This window comes from Watersipora subatra, chromosome 11 (assembly GCF_963576615.1).
Source record: "Watersipora subatra chromosome 11, tzWatSuba1.1, whole genome shotgun sequence".
Taxonomy (NCBI): domain Eukaryota; kingdom Metazoa; phylum Bryozoa; class Gymnolaemata; order Cheilostomatida; family Watersiporidae; genus Watersipora; species Watersipora subatra.
In genome coordinates, this window is record NC_088718.1 from 220,216 (window position 1) to 246,567 (window position 26,352).

At 36.2% G+C, this 26,352-nt stretch overlaps 2 protein-coding genes across 7 annotated transcripts; both read right to left on the minus strand.

The window, feature by feature from the left end:
- Nucleotides 1–252: 252 nt before the first annotated feature.
- LOC137408660 (peptidyl-prolyl cis-trans isomerase G-like) lies at nucleotides 253–14,035 on the minus strand. The gene is made up of 7 exons (XM_068095242.1): nucleotides 13,819–14,035; nucleotides 10,180–10,470; nucleotides 7,775–7,955; nucleotides 6,339–6,500; nucleotides 4,693–4,840; nucleotides 2,599–2,761; nucleotides 253–1,803 (listed from the first exon to the last, which is right to left on the minus strand). Exons 2-7 carry the CDS (start codon nucleotides 10,441–10,443, stop codon nucleotides 532–534), a joined length of 2,190 nt encoding a protein of 729 aa, XP_067951343.1. The 5' UTR covers nucleotides 10,444–10,470; nucleotides 13,819–14,035; the 3' UTR covers nucleotides 253–531.
- A 453-nt stretch (nucleotides 14,036–14,488) lies between these two features.
- Nucleotides 14,489–26,352, minus strand: LOC137408382 (coiled-coil domain-containing protein 115-like). 6 transcript variants are annotated; one of them, XM_068094891.1, is made up of 5 exons: nucleotides 26,283–26,337; nucleotides 25,557–25,629; nucleotides 22,930–23,038; nucleotides 14,914–15,873; nucleotides 14,489–14,865 (listed from the first exon to the last, which is right to left on the minus strand). In XM_068094891.1, exons 3-4 carry the CDS (start codon nucleotides 23,026–23,028, stop codon nucleotides 15,403–15,405), a joined length of 570 nt encoding a protein of 189 aa, XP_067950992.1. In that variant the 5' UTR covers nucleotides 23,029–23,038; nucleotides 25,557–25,629; nucleotides 26,283–26,337; the 3' UTR covers nucleotides 14,489–14,865; nucleotides 14,914–15,402. The 6 variants fall into 6 exon arrangements, with proteins under 6 accessions (XP_067950992.1, XP_067950994.1, XP_067950993.1 ...); XM_068094893.1 differs by lacking the exon at nucleotides 26,283–26,337 and adding an exon at nucleotides 26,210–26,252; XM_068094892.1 differs by lacking the exon at nucleotides 26,283–26,337 and adding an exon at nucleotides 26,066–26,206.

Sequence of the window (26,352 nt, forward strand, 5' to 3'; positions counted from 1 at the left end):
GCAAGTCAACCTTTAAAGAGGCAGTTCTAATCCAAAATACAATGTAAAAAGTAGAAATGCTAGCAAACGGTTTGTCAATAACTAACACAGGCAACAGTCGCAATTCAGAGTTGAACTGATACATACATACATAAAGATCATCTTTTGGCAGCTTCATAAATATTATCTATATGTAGAGTGTATTTGAATTCCATAATATAAAATTAGCAAGACAAAACTATTCAATTAATTTATGTACAATATGTGATAAAATTGAAACTGTTTTTATATTGTAAAATTACTAGTGCATTTAACAATAAACCGATACAATGTACTTTTGGAAGATTATAATAATTCTTTTAAACAAGGCATTATAAAAGTTAATATAGTTTATTTTTCTGTTAATTATTAGTCGAAGTTTCTAACCTTGCAAAAGTTTGGTTATGACCATGTATTGCTTTGGCAGTTCCACTAGAATGGTGCATACAAATTTCAAAATGATGTTCCTTGATACACATTTAGCATAAACCATAATATGTAAGATGAAGGTCTTCATTTTTTTGTATATCCATCTGCTTGTGTTAGGGTAGCTGGTGAAGAACCTACTATACGTGTCAGTGCATTTATGTAAGCTTTGAAATTTACATCAAATGGTCTCATCTTTCCTGATGGCACTTCTGATACACACTTTCTTGATTCTACATCATCAGCAATCCCACGATTTCTACGGTTAGTCGCTTCACTGTCGCATCGTCGTTTGTCATTTATTTGAGGAAGGCTCTCTCGTTTTCGATAGTTGTGTTTGCAGCTGTGATCTGCGTCTAGGGGACTATTAATACATTGTTTAATAAACTTTTTAGCCTTCTTCACTTCTCCTTCTCGCTTTTTTTCATGAAGTTCTTCAGAATTCCTCAGAAACCGTCGCACTCGATCTACTTCATTTTCATCGCTACTTTCTTCGCTGAAGCCTTTCCGTTCCGCTAGTGTTGGGAGATCTTGAAGTGTTAGGGACTCAATGCCGCCATAGTTTTTAGGCTTTGGGCGCCTCTGTTTTTTTAAGGTAGTGTCATTTTGTCGAGTATCGGTTTGAGCATCTGCAGGGGAAATGCTTGGTAAGAAGGATGATTTGTCCAATGTTCTACTAACTCGCTGAGGTTCACTCCTTTTTATTTGTTTCAATTTAGCTTTTGCCAAGTCTTTTATCTTTGCTAGGTCCATGTTGGTAAGGCGAGGAGACTGGCAAGTATCTGATTCTTGTCCAGAGTCTTTTTCTTCTTCTTTCCAGGCAGGAAGTGAAGAGTTTATGGCTCGAGCTTGAGGTGTCTCTATAATTGGAATAGAACTAACTCGTGTTTGAGAAGGATGCCGTTTGTGAACTATATGTTTGTTGCAGTCAATACATGTGCTTCTCTCACTACCATGGCGACACATCTGTTCTAGGTTAAAAGAAATTGGAAGATGCTTAGGGTCAGGTTCAGTTTTTGCATTCGTTCTCAAATTTTCATTTTGGGTTGCGGTTAAACCTTCTTGCTGAGATTTTAAGCTAAAGGAAACCTTTTTGGATAATGAGGGCTTTTCATCGGTTTTTGGTAGACTTAATTCTGCAGAGTCGGTTTGGACATATGCTGTGGGCCTCATATGAGTTATGAGCTTAGTCTTTAGCCTATCTTCTTCATTAGTCTGCGTATAACTGTCTAGCATTAGAACATCTGGAAGAGTAAACTGTGGCTTTGAGGTGTAGGCTTGATGCTCTTCTGTCTGCATTCCAGAAGTGCTCTTGCTAACCATCAAAGTTTGCTTAATTTTAACAGGCTCTTTACCAGGCTAGAACATAAGAATATGTTATGATAAATATAGCGTTGTTTAGTAGCAGTGAGACTATTCATGATTCTCCTATAATTAAAGAAGCAGATATAGACTCGGTGTATTAATTTTTAATAAATTATCTTCAAGGTTTTAGAGCAGCTAACACATTTGAACAAGTTTTATAGAATCGAGAAGTTTGTTGTAATTTGACATAATTCTTCACATAAAACATTAGCGTCCTATCCTACAGATAAAGAATAATTTTGCAATGGTAATCGATATACATTTAAGTTGGCTAAACGTTGACCAAAAACGCACCTTTTACCACTAATATATTGTGAGTGCTTAATTATTAAACCAATCCATTTTTTAACGTCTGTTCTTACTAGCATTTATCATTATTATACATTTATAGCAATGTTTAAAAAGTTGTCACTGTTCAGTGAAGATGTCTGATTACTCTAATTTATTTACTTATTTGGACAAAAGGATCGCTAAATTTTTTTTTTGAAGTTTCAGCTGAAATATGAAAAAGTCCAGTTTATTTAGCTTTTTCACCGTTGAAATGAACTATTGCATAACCCATCTGTAAAATGCTGTTGTTTACAGCATTCTGGGCCATTAGGCAATTGAATAAAAACAACAAGCAAAAAGCTAATAAACAGGGACAATTCAATTTTTTTTGCACAAATTCAAGTATGAACAAGTTTTGACTTCTACTCATCACATTTACTCAAACTTTACAGTTGTTCTCATGACAACCGTGAAGAGCATTGGGAACATTCTAAAGAGTTGCAGTCATTAGTTACTCACCAGATTTGTAGGAAGCCTTGATGAGTTTTGGCTTGTAGTAGCCGTGTTAAATCCAGAGTCTTTATGTTTGGGTTTCTGATCAGAGCTGATCAACTCTTTGTGATTTGTACTTGCTTTTGATTGGTCATGCTCTTCAATGTCAGGCTTGGTCACACCAGCTTCTCTTTAAAAAATTAAGTAAGGTAAGCTTTTTTTGGAGTAAGAATGGTCAGTGTACGTGACCACTGATGAAAATACAGTATGGCTTATATTCCATAGCCACATGTGAGCCACATAATGGCCACTTTGAGATTATCAATAAACATCCTTATGGGTGCACTACTTGGTTTAAACACAAAGTTGAAAATTAGACGTCTGATAATCGTATTTCTTATCAACACCCAGATTATTGTCTGATGATGTCATCCCTTATCAACATTCCAGTTGGTTTTTGATGATGTCATCACTTACCAACACCCAGATTAGCATCTGATGATGCCATCACTTACCAATACCCAGATTATTGTGGGATGATATCATCACCGACCAATACCCAGATTAGCATGTGATGACGCCATCACATACCAATACCCAAACTAGTGTCTGATGATGTCATCACATACCAATACCCAGATTAGCGTCTGATGATGTCATCACTCATCAACATTCCGGTTAGTCTTTGATGATATCATTAGACACCAACCTTGCAGCTAGTGTCTGGCAATGTAATCATTTACCAACAACCAGATTGACACTATTGAATATCAATATTTCATGCAAATTTATTTGCTGCTCACAAATAATAACTTCTTTTACATTTTTGAAAGTATTGTTGTTTTGAGAATACATGCATTATACAAACATTAAACATTTCTTCTCACAATTCTTAACTGAATCCACAAAACCCTAAAAAAATTTCAAATGCTCTAAATTGTGTCAGTAACTAGAATGCATGCAATTGACACCCACCAATAGATTGCCTTAACACATAAAGCAGAAGCAACTAGTAGTAAACTGTCTTTACTAATAACTGAGTAGCAAAGTGATGGGAGATTTTAAAAGAGCTAAATGCTATTTCATTGCAAGTTCTATTACTTCACCTCTACATAATCATAAGTAATAGCTGAAGTACCATTCACAAAAGGACTACATTAGAAGAAAAATACACAACAAAACACGTGGAGTCATGATCCTTTACCTCTTGAAATACACTACTCAAACCAAAAACAATTTTTATTTAAATTTGGAGTTGTGCTCCTATTGTGCCATTTAAACATAACACAAAAGGCCCAACGACAATTAATTGGTTTCTGAGGTTTCTAAGGAAAACACACATCCACGGTTTTTGTTCTATCACATCGAGCACGTTTCAAACAGCTATAGAACAAGCAAACACCAAATGTGTGATCAACAATAAAATAGTGTCAAGTCTATTGCACTTGAGGCAAAAACTTCTAGGTTAGGGTGCAACTATCGAACATTCAAGAATCCTGTTACCTTTCTCTTATTTCCCAATAGCTGCAAATATTAGTTTAATGTTAGATTAAATAGAATGTGAACAATCTAGTAAGGAAAGTTTGTAAGTAATGAGGAGACCAAAACTCAGCTAAACATGGCAGTTAATATTTTTTGAATTTTTCACAGAATTGAAGCTTCAGCTTTACCTTGAGGACTAGAAATTTTCAGCAACTTTCCAACTGATTTTTGAGTCTGTTCTAATCGAAAGAAGAATTATTTCATGTTCTATATGACCAGTTTTACCCTATACGTAAGGGTCCCGTTCGGGATTGGAAGGCAAAGAGTAACTAAGTTCCCACATGGCTAACGCATATTAATCAACGATATTTATGTTATGCAGGTAGCTGACCTCCACCACCTCAGCAAAATTAATTTCTGCATAACATTGGCGTAATTCATAGGAAAAGCTATGGCAAAATAAGGTTCTCAATACACACTACGCTTGCGTAAATTCTAAGCGGAAACCAAATAAAACCCCATACTAAATAAAAAAACTACCTATATCATTATACTATGAGGTCTTTTCAAGGCACTTCTAAATGCATATGCAAATCACGAATCCCTTTTGATGATTAGGGATGTTGTTACAAAACTCACCCATTATTTTTGCGCCACTTGGAAAATTGTTCATCATATTCTTTAGAATTCTCTTCTCTCACTTTCTTAGCACCAATCACTGCAAGAGCTTCAAACTTTTTCTGAAGATCATCAGACTTTAAAGGCGGATATTTTATGTCTTTCCGGGCTAGATATAAAATTAGGTTATGAGAGTATACTTTAATAAAGATATACACATGCTAACAATAATAATACTACACTAGAAATTCCGCTGTCATACAGCCCACGACCAAAGTGAGAATGGAAAAAAGAAAGGGTACTGTTGGTTGTTGAAAAAGTAGTTCTCAGCAGGAATTGACAGAGTATAGTGTAAATGAGACTTGTTTGAAATAGAAATGTTCTAGAAATAGCTTGAAAGGCTTGGTTTAATACAATAATAAATCACACCTAATCACACAAACAATCACACCTAATCTACTACTATCTCAAACTTGTTTTACAACGATAAAAAAATATTAATTTAAACTGTAGGCCTAACCTACTGAAATGTATGTATTTTACCAACAACGATAAGGAAATATGTTTATTACAATTATTATAACTCTGAAATGCAAAATTAGAAGTAAAATGGCAAGCTACTGTGTACTATACACAGTTTGAAAGTTGGTTGCGTTGAATGTAGAATGGTTTTGATAGCGATCTTTAACAGAAAGCAAGTATGAGCATTCACGCGTCTGAAAGTTTTCTGAAAACTGCAGCAACTAAAATAAAAAATCTTCTCGGCATGAAGGGGCGTTGTAGTTCGGCCCTAGCTTGTACATAGTTGTAAATATTTTTGGCTAACGTTTTAAATAATGAAACCTTCGGTGATTGGACAAAAAACATAGGCTGATAAACTGTGTACCACAATTTCGTACCTGTAATTCGGCCTATGCCTCAAACGGTCTACGTTTATTACAGAAACCTTCGAATAAATTCAATTACAAGTAAACAATGCCATAGACTGGTGAAATGAGCACGGGTTTCTCGTGAAATGCGCACTGATAAATAGTTCTACTATCTGTGGCACGGCTTTATTGGCGTATCATAGGCCGGTCTTAACTTTTATTAAACCAAGCTTTTCAAGCCTTTTGTGGCAATTTTTCTGTCGTCCAAATTAATCTGTCTATTTGTGTATAATCCGATCAGATGGGTAAGTTTTAAGATAATGCCGACGGTTTACAAAGACTTGATAACATATTTAAATAGGTTTAAATGTGTTTTGTATCGTTATTATACTTTAACGACTTTACAAAACGATGGTTAAATTTGTTGGTGAGATTTCAAAACAAGAGTTCGTCTCATTGTTGATGAATAATTTTCGTAAGTCGTGTGCACATGCATTCATCATAAAAACTCCCACACTTCGCATCCGCTCGTTTGGTCGTGGGATAACATAAATAATATACAAATACTAGTATTTACCACTTATTTATTATTTTGAAGAACAAATTGGTTTTTAGTAACCTACCATTTATTTGAGATTATTTTTCAAGTATTTTAGAAGATTGTATTTTCATGTAAAATAGTGTGTAAGTATGCTTCTATAAACTTTTTGATCACAAGTATTTCACTTTCCCGAATATACAAATACTCAAATTATGGTACATGTAACAACCAGTTCTCAATCGTTTCTAAACACTCACCGCATTGCTCTTCATTTCGCATTTTGTTCCGAAGGAGCTTTATTTCCTGACCATGTTCGGAAATTGTTTCAGTATACATGTCTGTGTCAGCAAACTCCCCTCTTTTCTTGCTTTTTTTCTTTTTCTTCTCATCACTATGATGCTTTTTCCTTTTTTCTTTATCTGCTTTAAGAGTCATTCTTGTTAAACAAACTAAAAAAACTGTATTGGAATAGTCCGCATTGTAGGGGCAAGTAACTTCAAGTTAGGTATATCTGCTGGGATATGAGTATTTCAGCTTGCAGGCAATAAGTCATCTGTTGAATCTTCTCCAAGACTTTAATTAGTAAGACGGTATAGCTACATCTAGTACAAACAGCAAAACAAAGATAGTCCTTGTGGATCCAAGGCATTGTCAGCATTATATAAGCTCAGTTCAAATTGAATGATTTCTGTAGAAATGGTGCAATAGCGAATAAATGCCAGTTTAGTCAAAAATAAAAGTTCTCTTAATTCAATGATAGTTGAACTCTTTCGTATCACAATTGAAAATGCAATTTTTTTGCCTGACAACTCCAAAAATGGGCTTTTATTACAAAATTGAATGGTGAATTTCTTGCTATAGCTCTAAAGATGACATTGCATAATTTTCAATTAATTTCAACTGATTTTCAATAACAATTTTAATAAAATTCAACCACAACAGAATATATTTTCTAACCTAATTGCCACCAGTATTCCAATCAAAAAAAGTTACCACATACTAGTATTACAAACTGATTTGAATGACAAACACAAATCATATTTATCTTATTAGGTTAAAAAAAAGCAAATGTATGTTGTATACATGTATGACATTTATGTTTTTTTGTTATTGTTATTTAATACTCACTGCTGATGAGGCAAGCAAATACCTCTTCAAATCAATAGTCTTTCAATTTATTTTCACTCCAAAAAATACAGTCAAAATACAATTACACATTTACCTTGTTCAAAGGCATATAACCTGAGTATGGTAATGATATGAATTAAAAGTATTAAAAAAGTGTTAAAATATGTAATACGATCTGATCACTTGTATATACTGTATATCTCTGACTGACAAAATAGTGAATAAATGTTTCCTACACAAACATCTGAAACACAATGTGTAATCATTAATTTTCATTGTTAAACTCCCACTAGGTGATTTCAGCCATTAATAAATCTGTTAAACTAATTCATACCATAAACTAAGCAATAAATTACATAGTTATATTAAAGTCTGGCCTAATTAGATATGAATATATGCAACAGTCAACTTTTGTGCTAAAGTACAATAATGATGTTTAGCCGCATAAGATTAATTATGTTTCCAATACAGGAATTTTAATAAAAAAAGAGATAGAGCAAAGCGATGCACCTGTGACCTCTGTTAAGTCATCAATGAGAAGGTAGCTTTAAATACAGATGCATACCAATGACCTCTTCAGGAAGAGGTGTAGGAATGGCCACAATTTCAGGGATATCCGCTAAAGAGTACTGGGCGTCTACAGCTCCAATCGTGTGGAGAAAGGTTTCAACTGTGTCCTCTTTATCGACAGCGTGACTCTCTGTCTCTGTGTGATTGACTACATTTTCTAGGAGCAATGGAAGCACCTAAAATGAATCCACTGCTGTGCTGACTTTAGCTAATATAGGCAAGATCAGTGTGTAGAGATTAATCATGTCACTCACAAACCAAGGGGTTGCTACCAATAGCAAATTTGCAAATCAAGCACTGGTGACACAAAAAGATCAATTTAGTGTCTTTCTTTGGCCGGTTGTACGGTTAACTTTGGCTTACATATTAGCTTCAGAACTTTGCGTAATCTGCTGTTCAATCTACAATCTATTAAGGCACTTTATTCGTAATTATACAAAACATTTTTATGTTAATATAGATAGGGTTGCTGAAGTGCTACCTGGTTTCTTCACCATAACTTACTTTTTTAATCGATTCATCTTTGGAGAATTCCCTATCTCGAGAATGTTGCTGTCGGTGCTGCCTATGCTATTTATAGACCCATTACACACCTTCCATATGTAATGACCACTACACAGATTTTTCATATAAATATTTCAGTCGATATTTCAGCAGAATAGACCTGAAACTAGTAGGGAGGTTGGTTGATATTGGTTCAAATTGTTATCTGAAGTATTGATCTGGTCATTCATGGTGCCGCCAACATCTAGGATTAGCTAAACAATAGAGATCGTTTCTTGTAAAAAAAATCCATGAAAAACTTGTGTTGTCCGATTACATGTATAATATTTTATATGAAACTCTCCTGATATCAGTGTGAGACATCCAAGTATTTTATTATGAAACTAAGGCAATAAATTAGTAATAAAACAAGTCATTAACTCAATAACGTTAATAAATCTTTAGTTCAATTTATTAATTAGCAAGACCACCATATAACCCTCAGATTTTAGAGATCACACACATAGTTTCTTGGATAGCGCAGGGAATGCATGCTCTTAACAAGATAATAGAACCTTAGAAACGGTTGCTGATATTGAAAACTCTGACCCCATATTATGCAGATGCTGTTCAAATGAAACAAGAGCAAAGATACAGGGTCTATGTGCACCAATGATATTTTCATATACTATCTTTGATAACACAATTACGCTTGTAATTATTCTTACTCATGTTTTATCAATAGTTGATCATTCTATTCCTTTTCCTACCTACTAGCCACTAACTTTTCCATTTCCTACCTACTAGCCCCAAGCTTTTCAATTTCCTACCTACTAGCCCCAAGATTTTCAATTTCCTACCTACTAGCCCCAAGCTTTTCAATTTCCTACCTACTAGCCCCTAGCTTTTCAATTTCCTACCTACTAGCCCTTAGCTTTTCTCACCTACTAGCCCCTAGCTTTTCCATATTCTACCTACTAGTCCCTAGCTTTTCCACTTCCTACCCACTAGCCTCTAGCTTTTCCTACCTACTAGCCCCAAGATTTTATTTTTCCTACCTACTAGCCCCTAACTTTTCCATTTCCTACCTACTAGCCCCTAGCTCTTCCATTTCCTACCTACTAGCCCCTAGCTTTTCCTACCTACTAGCCCCTAGCTTTTCTTACCTACTAGCCCCTAGCTTTTCCAATATCCTACCTAATAGCCCCTAACTTTTCTATCTACGAGTTCCTAACTTTCGGCTCATAAAAACTATAGCTAATAAGCTTTACAAATCAAACTAGAAGCCTCTATGAAATCCTAAAAAACAACAAGTTATTGACTTTATAAAGTCATAAAAAAGGTCAAGCATTTTGAGTATGTGCTTGAATTCGATACTGCTGAGCTGAGTGGCTGCGTTTTTGTCCTAACAGACTAAACCTGAAGAAGTCTACATGCGTAAAACAATTTTTCTTGATGGTAATATGAATCTATAAATGATGCCAAAACAAGCAGTTTGTGCCACCAGAAAAAAGACAAAAGTCATTTGCAAATACTGTGTAGTTATTGACGTAGACCAAATAATGGGTGACAAATCTCAAAGATGACCAAAGGCAAAAACGACAAACGTCAAGAATGACAAATGTCAAAAAGCGACGATCATCAAGAGCGACGAATGTCAAATGTGGCGACGGTCAAGAATAACGAACTGTCTTTATCAAAACAGACTGCACTAAGTGCAAGCTTTTTCAATTGTTTTTTCTCAAGTTATTCACAGTTATCTTACATGAGGAAAGCGTATGACTGAGTTTGTATACCTTAGTTTATAGCCAAAGCTACATCTGAAAACCCTAAAATGGGACCTCCTTGAGATGCCCCTCAAGTTATGAGACTATCGATTAAAACTTACTGTAGCTTATGGTAACAAAACTATCTTACATTTTTGACAGATTTTTTCTTCTTCACAGTTGATGCATTCTTTTTTTGGGCTTTTCTGTTTTTAGGATGGCTGACAGATGGTGACACCGGAGTGACAGTACGAGCAGGTGCCTTCTTTCGTTTTTTTCTCTGTTTTCTCTTTTCAGCGCTACTGGAACTAGATGAAGACCTGTGACCGCTGCTACTACTGCTGCTACTACTGCTGCTACTACTGCTACTACTACTGCTGCTACTACTGCTGCTGCTTCGTTTCCTTCGTGGCATTCTGTGAGCTCCCTCAGCTGGCTAACCCTAAAATATACAAGAAAACTGATGATTTTACTGAATAGTCAACAGCAATCCTTTCTCTCCTTTGGTGATAGCAAAGGTTGTAAAAAATGTGAGTGCTGTGGCCTCTGAATATAAACCATCTAATAGTTATATCAATCTATTAGTGATATAAATCAACTACTGTAATTAAATTGCTTTATACTAACAGAACAGTCACTAATATTCACATCAGGTCACTTGAAGTGGACTACATTTGTCCTAAGTAGTACATAGAATACAAACTATTCACATGTTTGTAGCAAGACAAGATTTTATACGAAGTATTTTGTAGTTTGGTACAGAGTGGCACAGGTTTATACAAGTAGCATCTACTATATAAACGGCAATCGTTGTCTGTCTGTCTATCTGTCTATCTATCTGTCTGTCCGCCTTATAGAGCGGTCTTTTCTTTTATCGTCGTACGAATTTCGGTCGTACGAAGCGAACTGAATTAATATGTGTAGTAACAGTAAATAAATTATAGAGCGGTCTTTCTTTTTCCATTCGGTCGAACGAAGCCAACCGAATTAATATGAGTACTAATTATCGTAATTTCGTAATATCGTAATTTCGTAATATGGACTATTAGCCGCTACTTTTCTCTGACGATTTGAGCCAAGCGGCTTATATAAAGGTGTGGTGATTCTGTTGTTTTTCTTTCACCGCTCGAGCGCATTAACCGAAATCCCCTGTTAGCACGCTTTTTAAACGGCAAATTTTCTGCCGTGTTAAAAAGCACCTTTCCTGAGTTCTGCGGCCTATACAAAGGTGTCTATACAGCTATACAAATGTACTATTCATTAAATAAAATAAATTAATGAGTAGTTATTTACATGCAATTAATATTTACTGCCAACGTGTACCGAAAAGGTCACGTAAACGTTTGTTTTTTGGAGCCACTGGAAAAACGCATTTCTCACCTACTAAATTTCCACATCAAAAAGGTAAGTGTTTCTTATACGACGTTGTATTGTCTATGAATGGCCACATCTCCACTACTTAATAACGTTGGATTTGCCGCTGTTCGTGATAGTGGGTCATGTTCATTTCCTTCAGCAGCCGAGTTACTAAATTTTTTCCAGCTCTGAGTAGGCCTACTGTAACTTACTATTACAGAACTTTCACGAGTACTCCGAGGGTTGCGATACGCTATTGTGAAAAGAAAGAGAGCAGCTGCTATCGACTTACTGTCACCCTGCATCAGCCATGACCAGCTATACGTCGCCTGCTCAAAAGTAGGCACACGCCGAAAACTGTTTCTTCATACGCCCGACAGAAAAACCAAAAATGTTGTCTATCCGCATGTGTTGCGTTGAACTAAGGGAGAGAGAGAGAGAAAGGGAGAGAGGGAGAGCGAGGAAGAGAGGGGGGGAGAGAGGGAGAGAAGGGGAAAGAGAGGGAGAGCGAGGAGGAGAGGGGGGAGAGAGAGAGGGGGAAGAGGGAGGGAGAGAGAGAGGGGAGAGACGGAGAGAGGGAGAGAGGGGAAAGAGGGAGAGAAGGAGAGAGAGAGGGAGAGCGAGGAGGAGAGGGGGGGGGGGGGGAGAGAGAGAGAGGGAGAGAAAGAGGGAGGGAGAGAGAGGGGAGAGAGGGAGAGGGGAGAGACGGAGAGAGGGAGATGTAACTGCATAGTTGGCGTTGTTTTACAGTATGAAAGACAACTCTCAATAAACCTCTTGCTGTACAAGATTCTGATCCCGTTGACGGGTAATGCAGCTAGTAAAAATATAAAACATGCTATTGAGTTGAACAAAGCATTATAAAGTTGCAAAGAGCATCATAGACTCGTGTAGAATTTGCTAGACTCTTAGAGAGCACCATAGATTTATACAATTTACATTATAAAGTGTCACAAAGATTATCACACACAGCTATGCTATACATTCTAATATGGTGCCTAACAGTGTGCATAAACTATGAGAATCATAGAATTATTTTTTTAGTGATTGGCTACTTCCTTTTTAAAGCTATTATAACCATTATTATTACTATCATTTATATCATATAGTATCAATATATAGTAATAATATATATATATATTATTAATATATATATTAATGCTATATATATATTATTACTATATATATTAATGCTATATGATATAAATTATAGACTACCATGTATACTTTCGCAGATTACCTGATATACTATTATAATAGCCATAATAATAGTATAATACTATTATTATGGTTATTATTATTGAAGGCTATTATAACTTAAAAAGTAGGCTAGGCTGAACACATTTCCAAACGTAAAATAGGCAACTTACTAAATTATGTCTAGATATTTTCCTTTTCGTACTAGACATGGCAATAAATAACGTTGAATAAGCAAGCTTTCGTCGAGGCCAGATATTATATGTATGGCCACAATAGAACTCGGACTTGTTACTGTTAAACAGCAGCTTGTTAATTATTGAGCGAATGAAAAGAGCGCAGCAATGATCAATTGCATAGTCATTGTAGCCTCTACGGATGTTTGCGCTAACTCCATCTATGCTTCCACGTTTTTAAACAGACAAAAAGCAGGTTTGACTTGCGTAATTGAAAGAGAGTAGTAATTTCCGACAAACTGCCTGACGAGAATGTGGTTCCATCATTTGGTTGTGAAGAAAATTTAGCTATAGTTAGAAAAGTAATCAATACGAGATCGCATTATGCATACAGACTGCCACTCATTGAAATATCACACCCAACTAGTCTTACTTGTGAACTGATGGCTTCAAATTATCAAATTGTTTACAGAAAAATTTGAAGAAATGTTCCCAACCTATGGCAATTTTTCATATTGCCTTGCAATGGTATGAACATAGATAGCTTACAGGAAAAAACTGGCTCTCTTTCTTGTCAATAAATACTTTAAACTCTACTTTAGCTGTACTGTAAACTCTATACTGTGCATCCTTTTGTAACCAAACAGTTGCGTGAATTCGAGAGTGTTGTCTAATAGCATTTCTTAGTATTAGTTTGGTTACCATTCCTACTCAAGTACATTAAACAATTAAAGAACATAGTCATTGCTACAATGGCTCCATTAAATGTCAAATTGTATGGTTGTAAGATCGCACCTTTGTCAGCCTTTTGAAAATTAATAGTTCAAATAAAACATAAAAGATATCAATCTATGCTTACTTCAAGCAATAATACAATGTAATACTACATAATAATCGCATTGTAGAAGGGTGTTTAAAAAAGAGAGACACTACCAGCTATTATATACAGTCTGTCATACTTTATACGAAGCAGTGTAGTGTATATATCGAATGTTACCTCAATGCTCTGGAAAGTATGTAAGAGTGAATCAAACTTGGGGAGTTTAGTCAGCTGAGAATACCTGTCTGCGTTAGTCACTCAGAGAGAGTCGTCTGCATCTCTTTGTCAAGCGATTGATTTCCAATATGACAATGAAGCGGCGAGTAAGGATAAAGCATTGATGGGGTGAAGAGAATTGACTGCTGACTAAAAATCAATAACAGCCTGAGTGACCTAGGAGAGATCGATATAACAGTGTTCTTCTTCTTGATACAATACGTTCTATTATATTATATACAAACCACTGAACAGTCTTTCCAATGGCTCCTGCATTGTAACACCTCATTCGCCTTTTTCCTAGTTCATGGAATCTTTTGCTGATTATTTATGAATATGTAATGTATATATGTAATATATGTATATATGTAACTATGTATATATTATTTATAGCCACATAACTATGAGGAAAGTTATTTGTCGGCTATATATCAGGTTTTAGACCTCCGGTTTTCACAGGAAAAGGTATACATGGTTCTTGTCTCTAGACGCAGGCAATAACATAATGCACATCTTTGCGGTAACCTTGTGTGTGAGCTTCTGTTATTTGATGTTAACCGACCGTATAACTTTGAACAATGGCTTTGAAAGCTCTCACAGCCCAATATAGAACTTGACCAACTCTGGAAATCTATTGCATGTTGTAAACTTATCGTTATCTATAGAGTTGCGATACATGCTAACTTGGTATGTAATAAAGGGTGTTAGACGCCTCCCTAGCGTTTTATTGTTAAAAACATCAATTTGGAAATGTATACAGCCAAATGTCCTATTTGTTGTTGAAATCTCAATTATGAATTAAATAATTAAACACAATATGGATTTGAAACAGATTTAGAAAGACTTCCACCAGAGCAAACAGAGCTGGCAAGTAAACACAAATGGACCAACATGAAAAACCTTCACGCACAGACCAGCTGATTGTGAAAACATGAAAGGCACTACCTGTCGCATACAAAACACAGAAGCATGTGAGTCTTGCTCTTTTGACCATGTTTGGCTTTACATATGCATGCGAGCACACATTCTCACTCATGAGGAAAACCTGCGGTCAGGTTTAACAGATGGAAGCCTAAATGCCTGCATGAAGCTGAACCTCACCCTGTATCAACCCGACTACAGAGCTATCAGCAATAGCATGCAGCATCAGAAGTCACTAATAGTAAGAATAAAAGTCACGATGTAATAAAATAAGTCACAAAATAGTAAGAAGTACTTTTCATAATATCTTAGTTATAACGCTGTTGTTCAAAATAAATTCAGTGTTCTTATACTCTAAAATTGCTCAAAAATACTAAGTTTGTTGGTCTTCCTTTTCCGGTTTATGTTTTCAAGATTGAAAATATATATAGGCCTCTCTTAGAATTAAATTTCGAAACATGCGGTTTTTTGGCTCTCTCAGTCAAAAAAGTTCCTGACACCTGTTATAAGGTAACAGCCATTAGATTATTGTATACGACATTACGTATTAATTACAGTTTCGTTTAGAAAACTTGAAAACGTATTTATTGTAAATAGCATGAATCAATCTTATTTAAAACAGAACAGAATGATAAAGCATATAGACATAACATGAGATGCGTAGCCGGCTTACAGACACAAAGAACGGTCATAGTTGTGAACGGAGAGCGAGATACTCATTCTTCAAGCAAACAATAACAGCTTGTGTTGAACATATTTTTGTGATAACTGGTATTGAGCGCTCAAAACAAGACTTGCTCATTCGCAAAGCCTGTGGCACCAAAACACCAAACATTAGCAAGGGGTCTTTAGCCTTCTTTTCTGCAATTGATTTACCGTCAGCAGGCTCAGATTCAACAAAGTCAGGACCAACAGTTTCTATAACTTCAGAACATTTGGTTGAACGCTTCCTTAAACTGGTTCCATCTAGGGTGGAGTCAAGGTCAGCCTGCAGAGCATCCTTTGAGATATTAAAAGAATGTGGGCCAGCACCTTCTTTATTAACTTCAACAAAAATGGAAGGCTCGATCTGCCTTTCATCATATTGTAGGGAACTGATACTTTTTTGACCCATGTTACTGCGGGCTTTAGCCATCTGGAGATAACCGTCCCTCAACTCCTGTGTAATGAGAAAAATGTAGTCAAATCCGATATTTCACTCACCCATGACCTTGAACTTGCACAACTAACAACACAATAGCTATTCTTCAAATGCTATAACAAAATTCTTCATAGGAATGAAATGGCATTATGAATTATCATACAACAGTGCGCAAGCAGAGATGATATGTTACATGTTACATTAACATATGTCATAAAACCCCAAAACAATCAAAAATGCTCAAAAAATTGATATGAATAAACAAATAGCTAGTGACAGCTAATTACCAGGCAGCATACTTGTGTATTGTCATTTATTTTTATGGGACAAAAAATCTGTAATTCACGCAGTGTGCGTAGTTTATCTAGCAGAAATTACAGCTATGCACGCCGCTTTATGTGGTTACATTCGATTAGCTGGTAGCAAACAACTTGTGGAAAGATTGGTAGCAGTTGATAAGTGAAGGGTGAAAAACGCACTGTAAGAATGCCATTCAATGGCAGAAAAATGCACTTACAGAACATTATTTTTCAACTAACTGCTCAGGGAGTAAAATAATGATAAAGATATATTTAAACGCAAACTTTAAATTGTTCTTCGCAGCCGACATCATTCGATTAGCAAGTCAAGGGCAAACATCCAACGTGCTAGTTCACCTTAGAGTTAGCAGCAAACAGTAGGCAGTATAAAGTAGACTAAAATTACTTTAAAGGTTGACTTGCAACAAAATTCACATTACAGTTATTTGATATCAAAAGATTCACCATGTCTTACTCTGTTGTGTTGCAGGTGCAAAATATGTGAAAAGGTGATTACAAGCTCTTAAAAGCTAAAAAACGAACAGAAAATCGCAGCCCCACGAGACCGCCGTAGTTTGGATTCCCTTTCCAAAACGGCTCAAATGTGATGTAGTTGTGAGAGATGGTTTCTGTTTACACTTTCATGCAAACTTATTCGTCGAAATATTTTCACAAATATACTTCACGCATTCAATAAAACTATGTCTATTATTCTTATGCGTCAGTTTTATCGTCATTGTAATGCTGTCACTTATAGCAATGATATCTTGTAACTTACCGTAAAAATTCATTAAACATTTTAACCTTACCTCGAAGGCGTACATATCATTGTCTGATAATCATGACGAGCCTGTTGGTCACCTGTGATAATCGAAAAGTGCTGCAAAAATTATTTGCAAAGGATTGGGTCACATGATCAGATTACGACTTGACGATTGAATAATGCCGATACAAAACTGTAAACATCTATATTTGATACGGGGTCTTCAGTAAAACCCGAAGTGTTTGTCATAAACTAGTGCTACGATAAGTTTTATATTGAGCTTTGTATTGGCCTTTGAATTCACTTGAGAACATACGTGACAAGACGATAACCAAATTTCGTGGTTACTTCATCGAAATAAAGAGATTCTAATCTACGGTGGCTTTTCGTTTTTGAGCTTTTAAGAGCTTGTAATCACATTTCCACATATTTGGCACTTACAACACAGCGGAGTAAGACATGGTAAATCTTTTGATACCAAATAACTGTAATGTGAATTTTGTTGCAAGTCAACCTTTAACAGTCGTGAGCTAACAGATAGTTATTTAAATATTTAGGCATGTAAAGCAGTAAAGCTGCATGAAGATATTTTATGAATTATCTTCCCATGACATATAGAAAGGATAACACCAAACATCATATATATATATATATATATATATATATATATATATATATATATATATATGTATATATCTACTATATAAACGGCAATCGTTGTCTATCTGTCTATCTATCTGTCTGTCCGCTTTATAGAGTACCGTACTTTTCGGACTATTAGCCGCTACTGTTATATAAGGGCGTGTCTATTCTGTGGTTTTTTTCACCGCTAGGGCGCATTAACGAGAATCTCCGGTTAGTACACGCCTCTATTATAATACGTAACCCGCTATTCATCGTAGGGATGGACGATAAATACTGATATGCTAATAGTACGAGTTGTCTTCTCGATATATTGAGTCACCGATGACTCCCAAATATGAGCAGTATAAATAAATTATATGGCGGTCTTTTTTTCGATTCGATTGTACGAAGCAAACTTAATTAATATGTGTAAGTAGTAAAATTAAATTAGTAGTAAATATTAGTAGTGAATTAAATAAAATTTACTACTCTTTAAATAAATTAATGAGTAGTAAATTACATCTAATTAATATTTACTGCCAACGTGTACCGGGAAGGTCATGTGAAGGTTGTTTCTTGCAACCACTAGAAAAACGCTGTTCTCTATCTACTATATAAACGGCAATCGTTGTCTATCTATCTGTGTATCTGTCTGTCCGCCTTATAGAGCGGTCTTTTCTTTTATCGTCGTACGAATTTCGGTCGTACGAAGCGAACTGAATTAATATGTGTAGTAACGGTAAATAAATTATAGAGCGGTCTTTCTTTTTCCATTCGGTCGAACGAAGCCAACCGAAAAATATATGAGTACTAATTATCGTAATATGGACTATTAACCGCTACTTTTCTCTGACGATTTGAGCCAAGCGGCTTATATAAAGGTGTGGCGATTCTGTTGTTTTTCTTTCACCGCTCGAGCGCATTAACCGAAATATCCGGTTAGCACGCTTTTTAAACGGCAAATTTTCTGTCGTGTTAAAAACATCTTTCCTGAGTTCTGCGGCCTATACAAAGGTGTCTATACAGCTATACAAATGTACTATTCATTAAATAAAATAAATTAACGAGTAGTTATTTACATGCAATTAATATTTACTGCCAACGTGTACCGAGAAGGTCACGTAAACGTTTGTTTTTTGGAGCCACTGGAAAAACGCATTTCTCACCTACTAAATTTCCACATCAAAAAGGTAAGTGTTTCTTATACGACGTTGTATTGTCTATGAATTGCCACATCTCCACTACTAAATAACGTTGGATTTGCCGCTGTTCGTGATAGTGGGTCATGTTCATTTCCTTCAGCAGCCGAGTTACTAATTTTTTTCCAGCTACGAGTAGGCCTACTGTAACTTACTATTACAGAACTTTCACGAGTACTCCGAGGGTTGCGATACGCTATTGTGAAAAGAAAGAGAGCAGCTGCTATCGACTTACTGTCACCCTGCATCAGCCATGACCAGCTATACGTCGCCTGCTCAAAAGTAGGCACACGCCAAAAACTGTTTCTTCATACGCCCGACAGAAAAACCAAAAATGTTGTCTATCCGCATGTGTTGCGTTGAACTAAGGGAGAGAGAGAGGGAGAGAGAGAGAAAGGGATAGAGAGAGAGCGAGGAGGAGAGGGGGGGAGAGAGAGGGAGAGCGAGGAGGAAAGGGGGGAGAGAGAGAGGGAGAGAAAGAGGGAGAGAGAGGGAGAGGGGGAAGAGGGAGGGAGAGGGGAGAGAAGGAGAGAGAGAGCAAGGAGGAGAGGGGGAGAGAAAGAGAGAGAAAGAGGGAGAGAGAGAGGGGGAAGAGGGAGGGAGAGAGACGGAGAGGGAGCAAGGAGGAGAGGGGGGAGAGAGAGAGGGAGAGAGAGGGAGGGAGAGAAAGAGGGAGGGAGAGAGGGAAGAGAGGGAGAGAGACGGAGAGAGGGAGAGAAGAAGAGAGAGAGGGAGAGCGAGGAGGAGAGGGGGGAGAGAGAGGGGAGAAAGAGAGAGGGAGAGAGAGGGGAGAGACGGCGAGAGGGAGAGGGGGAAGAGGGAGGGAGAGGGGAGAGACGGAGAGAGGGGAAAGAGGGAGAGCGAGGAGGAGAGGGGGGGGGGGGGGAGAGAGAGGGAGAGAAAGAGGGAGGGAGAGAGAGGGAGAGAGGGGAAAGAGGGAGATGTAACTGCATATTTGGAGTTGTTTTACAGTATGAAAGACAACTCTCAATAAACCTTATGCTGCGCGTGAATCTATTCCTGTAGACGGGTAATGCAGCTAGTATATATATATATATACAGTGGTGTGAAAAATAAACGGACCGCCCTAGAATTTTGAGCACTTTCAAAAAATATGTTGTAGTAGCTGCCAGCCAATGTGTTCAAATTTAACTTTTTATATATCAAAATGAAGCTAAGAGTCTCCTCTATTCGGATATGCTATAAAAAACTTATTTGAGGTAGTTTAACACTTAAAATTCAGGCTTGGGCAGCTTAGTAGCACAAATACTGAAAATCAGAATAGTTTTGTCAACTAGCGTACTAACATTGCTACAGTTTTAACTTATTCATTTTGATATAAATTGCTGTGAACAAACTCTGCATAAGTTGGTGGCCCTGAAAAGGGCCATTGGGGTTGGTTTGGGATGATGTTAGTACTTGGTAGGCATGCCTTTAGCTTTGATAACTTCCTTACACTTTTTTGGCATGCTCTCCACCAATCGCGCCAAGCGGTCGTGAGTGATTACTCAATGCCAAGCGTTGATTACCTCTTCAATCAGTTTTACTTTAGTAGTTGGCTTGTTCCTTGCTATAATGCTGCCAATTTGGTGCCAAAGGTTATACATATATGTATATATATACAGTCAAACATGGATAACTCGAACTTCAAGGGACCGAGCAAAAGTGTTCGAATTATCAGAGCGTTCAAGTTATCAGAGCACTGTCACAAGTCCATATATTTACTTATTTATTAGTAGATACATGTACATATACAAACTATAATATAAATCAAAAGCACAAATGGCTTGTTTCAAATTAAATGCTTCTAATGTAAAGTTTAAAACGTTTTCACGAAAAAGTATAGAGATTTTTCTATCACTTGAGATTGGTTTGTTGTTTGAGGTGATGTTATTGCCAGGACGTTTTTCAGATTGACTTTGGCAAAACTTGATCGTTGTTGAAATGCTCAAAAGAAAAGACATCTTTTTCTTTTGGGGTTTTACCCACGATCAATTTTGCCGTTTTTTCTTGAAGTTTATGCAGATTACCTTACTTTACCTGGGGTTCGTTAAGAGCAACACTCCGAGGCAGTTCAATTAGAAGTTTTACGAGGTTTTACGGTACATTCTATATCACTCACGCTTTTTTAATAGATACTTATTGAATGTACACACGTATTCTGTGTTTAGGTCAAACGATGAATAGTTTTTTGTAGCTCAGACAACGTATACGTTTAATTACAACATTTTTTAAAACGTTTTAAACATTCAACATTCCGACGTTGATTCAACACGGAATCAACGTCGGAAAACTATTCATCACGGGCTAGCCGGGTCACGCACTCAAGGATTTTCGCCACGCACATACAAAACAACATGCGATTTTTGTTTTGTATGTGCATGGCGAAAATCCTTGCGTGCGTGACCCGGCTAGCCCGTGCTATTCATCGTATCGCAGTATAAATCAAATTTCACCAAACTTTTAGAAAAGTCGTTGACAAAAATATTTTGCCGATGGTGGTAATAACGACGCTTATGAATTAGGAAAAGATGAAGTTTACCTCTATGGCTTTGAATAAAGTGATTTTCTAAAGCGATAACAACCGTTTCGGTAGCCGTTGGGCAAAAAACAGTTCGAATTAACAGTGTTGAGTTCGAGTTATCTATAGCAATTTATCATTACGTGGGAACGGACCAAAGGAAATGTTCGAATTAACCATGTATTCGAGCTATCCGTGGACGAGTTATCTATGTTTGACTGTATATATATATACAGTCGTGGCCAAAAGTACATGTATTAACATCCCTCATCATTTTGTAATTAATTAGGTTTTTGCTCTTTTACCACCACTTTGCGCTACCCAGACCAGACAGTATACATATCATATAATTCTTCAGGAGATTTACTATCGTTTAATAACATTTACCTAATACAATAACTATCCCAGCATTTTCTGGGGTCATATTAAACCGGGGTCTTTATGGAGCAAAATTTGAAGTTGACCTTTGAGGCCAACTGCTCATTGAAAATGATTTTATTTTCAGACGTTTTAATCTCATCAGAATGATTTGATTCTCAGCTTTTTAATAATGTGCAATATGCATGGCTTAAATAGATCATGCAGTAAGTATAGTCTATTCAGAGTTAGTCCCAATTTTATTATTATTTCGTAAATTTTTATAATTGCATCAGTCTACACATCTATCTTCTATCTATATTTTTCAACGTTTGTCCGTTTGTAGGATTGATAGGCCTATAGCAATTATCAGAATAGTTGTAGCTGGACAACAATGCAGACACAAAGTCATGGCTTACCGCCATTAGAATCCTATCTTATTAAGCAGCTTACTAGAATTTTTCATTGACAACGTGCCTGGCTAACAGCTTGAAAGTTACAGTTGTTTGACAAAGTTTTAAAACCTTTACAGTTGTTTTTATTTTTCCCTTAGTTTATTTCAACTACACAAAACACTTCTCTCATGCGTAGTAATTTAAAAGTTAGAATGGGACATGTTGTTATATATATGTTAAATACAAATCAATTTTCTGTCCAAAGACTTTTTTATTACCCGGACAACGCCGGGAAGCACAGCTAGTCTGTATATATATTTCTCAAAGTATATGCGAACGCATTCCGGCTGTAAATCTTAAAATCTTGGGATAAAGATTCCATACCGAAGAAAATTCGATCTTGAACGCTGCCATTCGCCAGACCGACGCGCTATCCACTAGACCACAGAAATCGAATTGCTACCTTGCCAATCTCTAAGTCAGTACATGTATATGAGAGCAAATACTCAACAGATTTGTGTACGATGCGAGTCAGAGCATAACATCACGAGAAGCTGCTCACTCACATTATTAAACGTACTGGCTGATAGCGCGTAGGCTGATAGCGAGCAACTCTCACTACTTCTCATTGTTTATAAGACAAAAAACTTTTACCGTGATATGTAGTTTGAAAGTTAGAATGGCAAGTGTTGTTATATGTTGAATACAAATCAATTTTCTGTTTAAAGACTTTTCTACTCTCCAGGCAACGCCGGGTAGCACAGCTATTATTACTATATATATATATATATATATATATATGAGACACACGAGACATTCGGTTAGTATTATAAAGAGCCTGTGAGAAATTGTAATGATTCTGCTTTGTCTCGTGACCTTGGTCAAAAAACTGTTGGCATAAATAGTTAGCACAAACCTTGTCAAGCTGCCGACGGAGAGAGGAAAGATCACTCAGGTGAGCAAATATCTCATCAATGATAGAATCAAGCTTTTTTTTGCAAACCTCTGGAGCCATTTGAATAAATCTAAAAATGATATTCATACTTCATAGCGACTCAGTTTAGACATAGTGACCTCAAGTACAAACATAGTGACCTTGATTATAGACAGCGACCTTGAGTACAGGCAGCGACCTTGAGTATAGACATTGCGACCTTGAGTATAGACATAGCGACCTTGAGTATGGACATAGCGACCTTGAGTATTAGCATCCGAACAATTTTTAGCAGAGCAAAACTGTTACGCGTTGCTATTTAGAATACTTTACCGCAAATAATGACTAACTTTTAGCCACGTGTGTTGTAAGCAAATCGTTAACAAATTGCAACGCAGGCTACCGCATCATCGTAGGTTAATTGCAAGAATATACGGTGTATATATCTACTGGTAAAAATATTTCTCAGCTTCCCAATGCATATATTATTTAGAGACTATTATAAGTTAGAGGTAAACTTTAGCAGATCTCTAGCATGCAAAGGAGTTGATATTGCTTTGCTTCAAGAAAAGTGCAAAATATTGGCGACATTCGCTTCGCCCGCAAAAGGGTTAAATTTATCTTTCCAAAACTTCAATAACCTACTCGAAAATTACAACACTTCCCTCTATTCGAATGTCACCTCTATTAAAGTCCCACTATAGGGAAAGGGTTGAAAAATAGAGCGGTATGGCATTCAAATAGAGGTTTTGCGGTACTTCTGTTGTATTTGTGGTGTGAACAATTCAAAACAGATATTAAATAGCATTTTTCTCTCTCTTGGCCTTGAACTATTTTATATTGTTGGAAAAAGGTTATAAAATTTAAAGAATCTTCATCTGCCATTAAAACGGGCAACTAGTCTTTAAAATATGTAGAATTACATCTGTTTGTTAAAGTTAATTGTTTAATCAGTGTTACAAATAGTTCTTTTTAGAAACAATAAAAAAATAACAGTTGATTTTTTGTTTGAATTTCTGTGAATCTAGTCAGCGAAAATGCACATGCAGTTCAACAGACATCTAGATAATAAAAACACCAAATCGCAGGCTGAGCTACCATTACCTGGATTAGAGGTTATGCCATAGAAATCTATGAAATCCATGACAGCTATAAAGAACAGATGCGCATAAAGCTGCCAAAAATGCTTCTGTTGATTGTTGATATTGTTAGCGTAAAATGGTGCCTCCTTATTCATCTTCATGCCCCGAATACTAGAATGAGATTATTACTTACAAACCCGGTTTCCTTTTGTTATGTTTGATTCATCAAATTATTTTGTTATGCTCAATTGATCAAATCCTTTGTTATATTTAACTCTTCAAATACTTTTGTAGTTTAAAACATCAAATCCGATTGTTATGTTTAACTCGTCACATGCTTTTATTATGGTCAACTCATCAAATGCTTATTTACCCAGCAAATCTTTTTGTTATGTTTAACTCGTCAAATCCTTTCCTTATGTGTAATTATAACCCATCGAATCCTTTTGTTGTTTAATCACCTTTAAGTCGCAACAAGTAGTTTTTTTTCTTTATCCAGATTGTCTGGAGGTCACTCAAAAACGAACCAGTATTTGCTTTAAGGACACAGAGCTGAGCTTACATGAGCTTAGCAAGGTCATTGTCCAAATCACATTTTATTGTTATGTTCAACTCATCAAATCCTTTTGTTGTTTAACCCATAAAATATTTTTGTTATGTTTAGCCCATCCAATCTTTTTGTTGGTTAACTTATCAAATCATTTTGTTATATTCAACTCATCAAGTACTTTTGTTATGTTTAATTCATCAAATCCTTCTGTTATGTTCAACTCATCAAATAATTTGGTTGCTCAACTTATCAAATCATTTGGTTGCTCTCACAAATGCTTTTGTTAGGCTTAACTCATAAAGTCCTGTTCAAGAGTTCAGGTCAAGATAATAAATTGTAATTTTCTGCAATGCTTTTAAGTGATGAAAAAAATTTTGTGAAAAGAAAGTCTACCTATGGGATATAGGGAATCACGAAAATATTAGAAGTTCCACCATTAAAGTATGACATAACGGTAAAATAGCAAAATTTATATTTAACAAGAATTGCCTCACTAACCTCTTTGATGCAAACAATACAATTGTATGGGATAAAATACACATCGAAAACCAAACCAAAATCTCATAACTTAAAAAACGAGTGTTATTAAACTTAATTGACGTTTACCTTCCCGTGTCAAAGCCCATGGTCTATAGGAACATGAAATATATGGCATGCAGTTGCAAAAGGATTGAATATAGGTGATATGAGTAGAATAATTCATATTCATTTAGCCATTACTATTTCCAGCGGTGCCGGGTTGCTTGTCACATTATTGAGATTCGGAGTTGCTGCTCCATGATTATATAGTTAGCTTAGTGACAGACAACTCACACTTGACAAGGCAGTATAACAGCAAATGCATTTCTTTTTCTTTGTCAGTCTGAACCGAAATTCTGAGCAGACTACACCTCAGATAACATTATACATCTACTTACTGTTAACGACAACTAGGAACATGTAATTCTATTGTATACTAATCTAATATTAGCACTTACCCTAGTTATATAAAGGGAAGTATTAAGGAGTGGAGAGTGAGATAGCTAGTGGTGAGCTAGGAGAAGATAGCTTCTAAGAAAGACAGCCACTTAGCCACATAAAACCACTAATATTGTAGAAAAGGGCATTAACTATATGCAGTAGTGGTCCTCCAAGCAAAATGGCAACAAGACCCCTGAAGGCATCAAAAGTCCAATAATTCAAATGTAGCGACAAGCTAATTAAGAACTCTAAACTGAGAAGAATCAAACACCAAGAGAAGCTGAAATCCATTCTCCTGCCAGCTAATACCGGACATTGATAAAATAATTTGAATATACCATCTCATTAATCTGGTGAATTTTCATTGACGTACTAGAAGACAGTGCTCCCTCAATGACCAACCACAGTAACCTAAAGACACAACCCTGAACACTTATTCATCCACTCTCAGGCTAATGAAATGCCTATAAAAGTGAACACTTATAGTAGTTCATCCTCTTTTGACAGTGACGCCTTGTGGACGTACAAGACAATTCATCTCTGTGCAGCTTTAGCTTGTGTAATAAAGAGCCATACTCATCATTCACCAGACGTCTTGCTTGCAACAATTACAGTTGTGCATGAGAGCTAATACTTATTCAGTATAAGACAATTTGTAACCAGAACCCACTTAGTAGTGATTGCAAGTGTCGTAATTCGCTATATTAGCGAGAGGCAAGCGCAAAAATTCACTACATGATTACCTTTATTGGTTGGACAGATAAATGTTTTCAATTAAACGATACGATGACTTATCACGAGTTAATTTCAAGG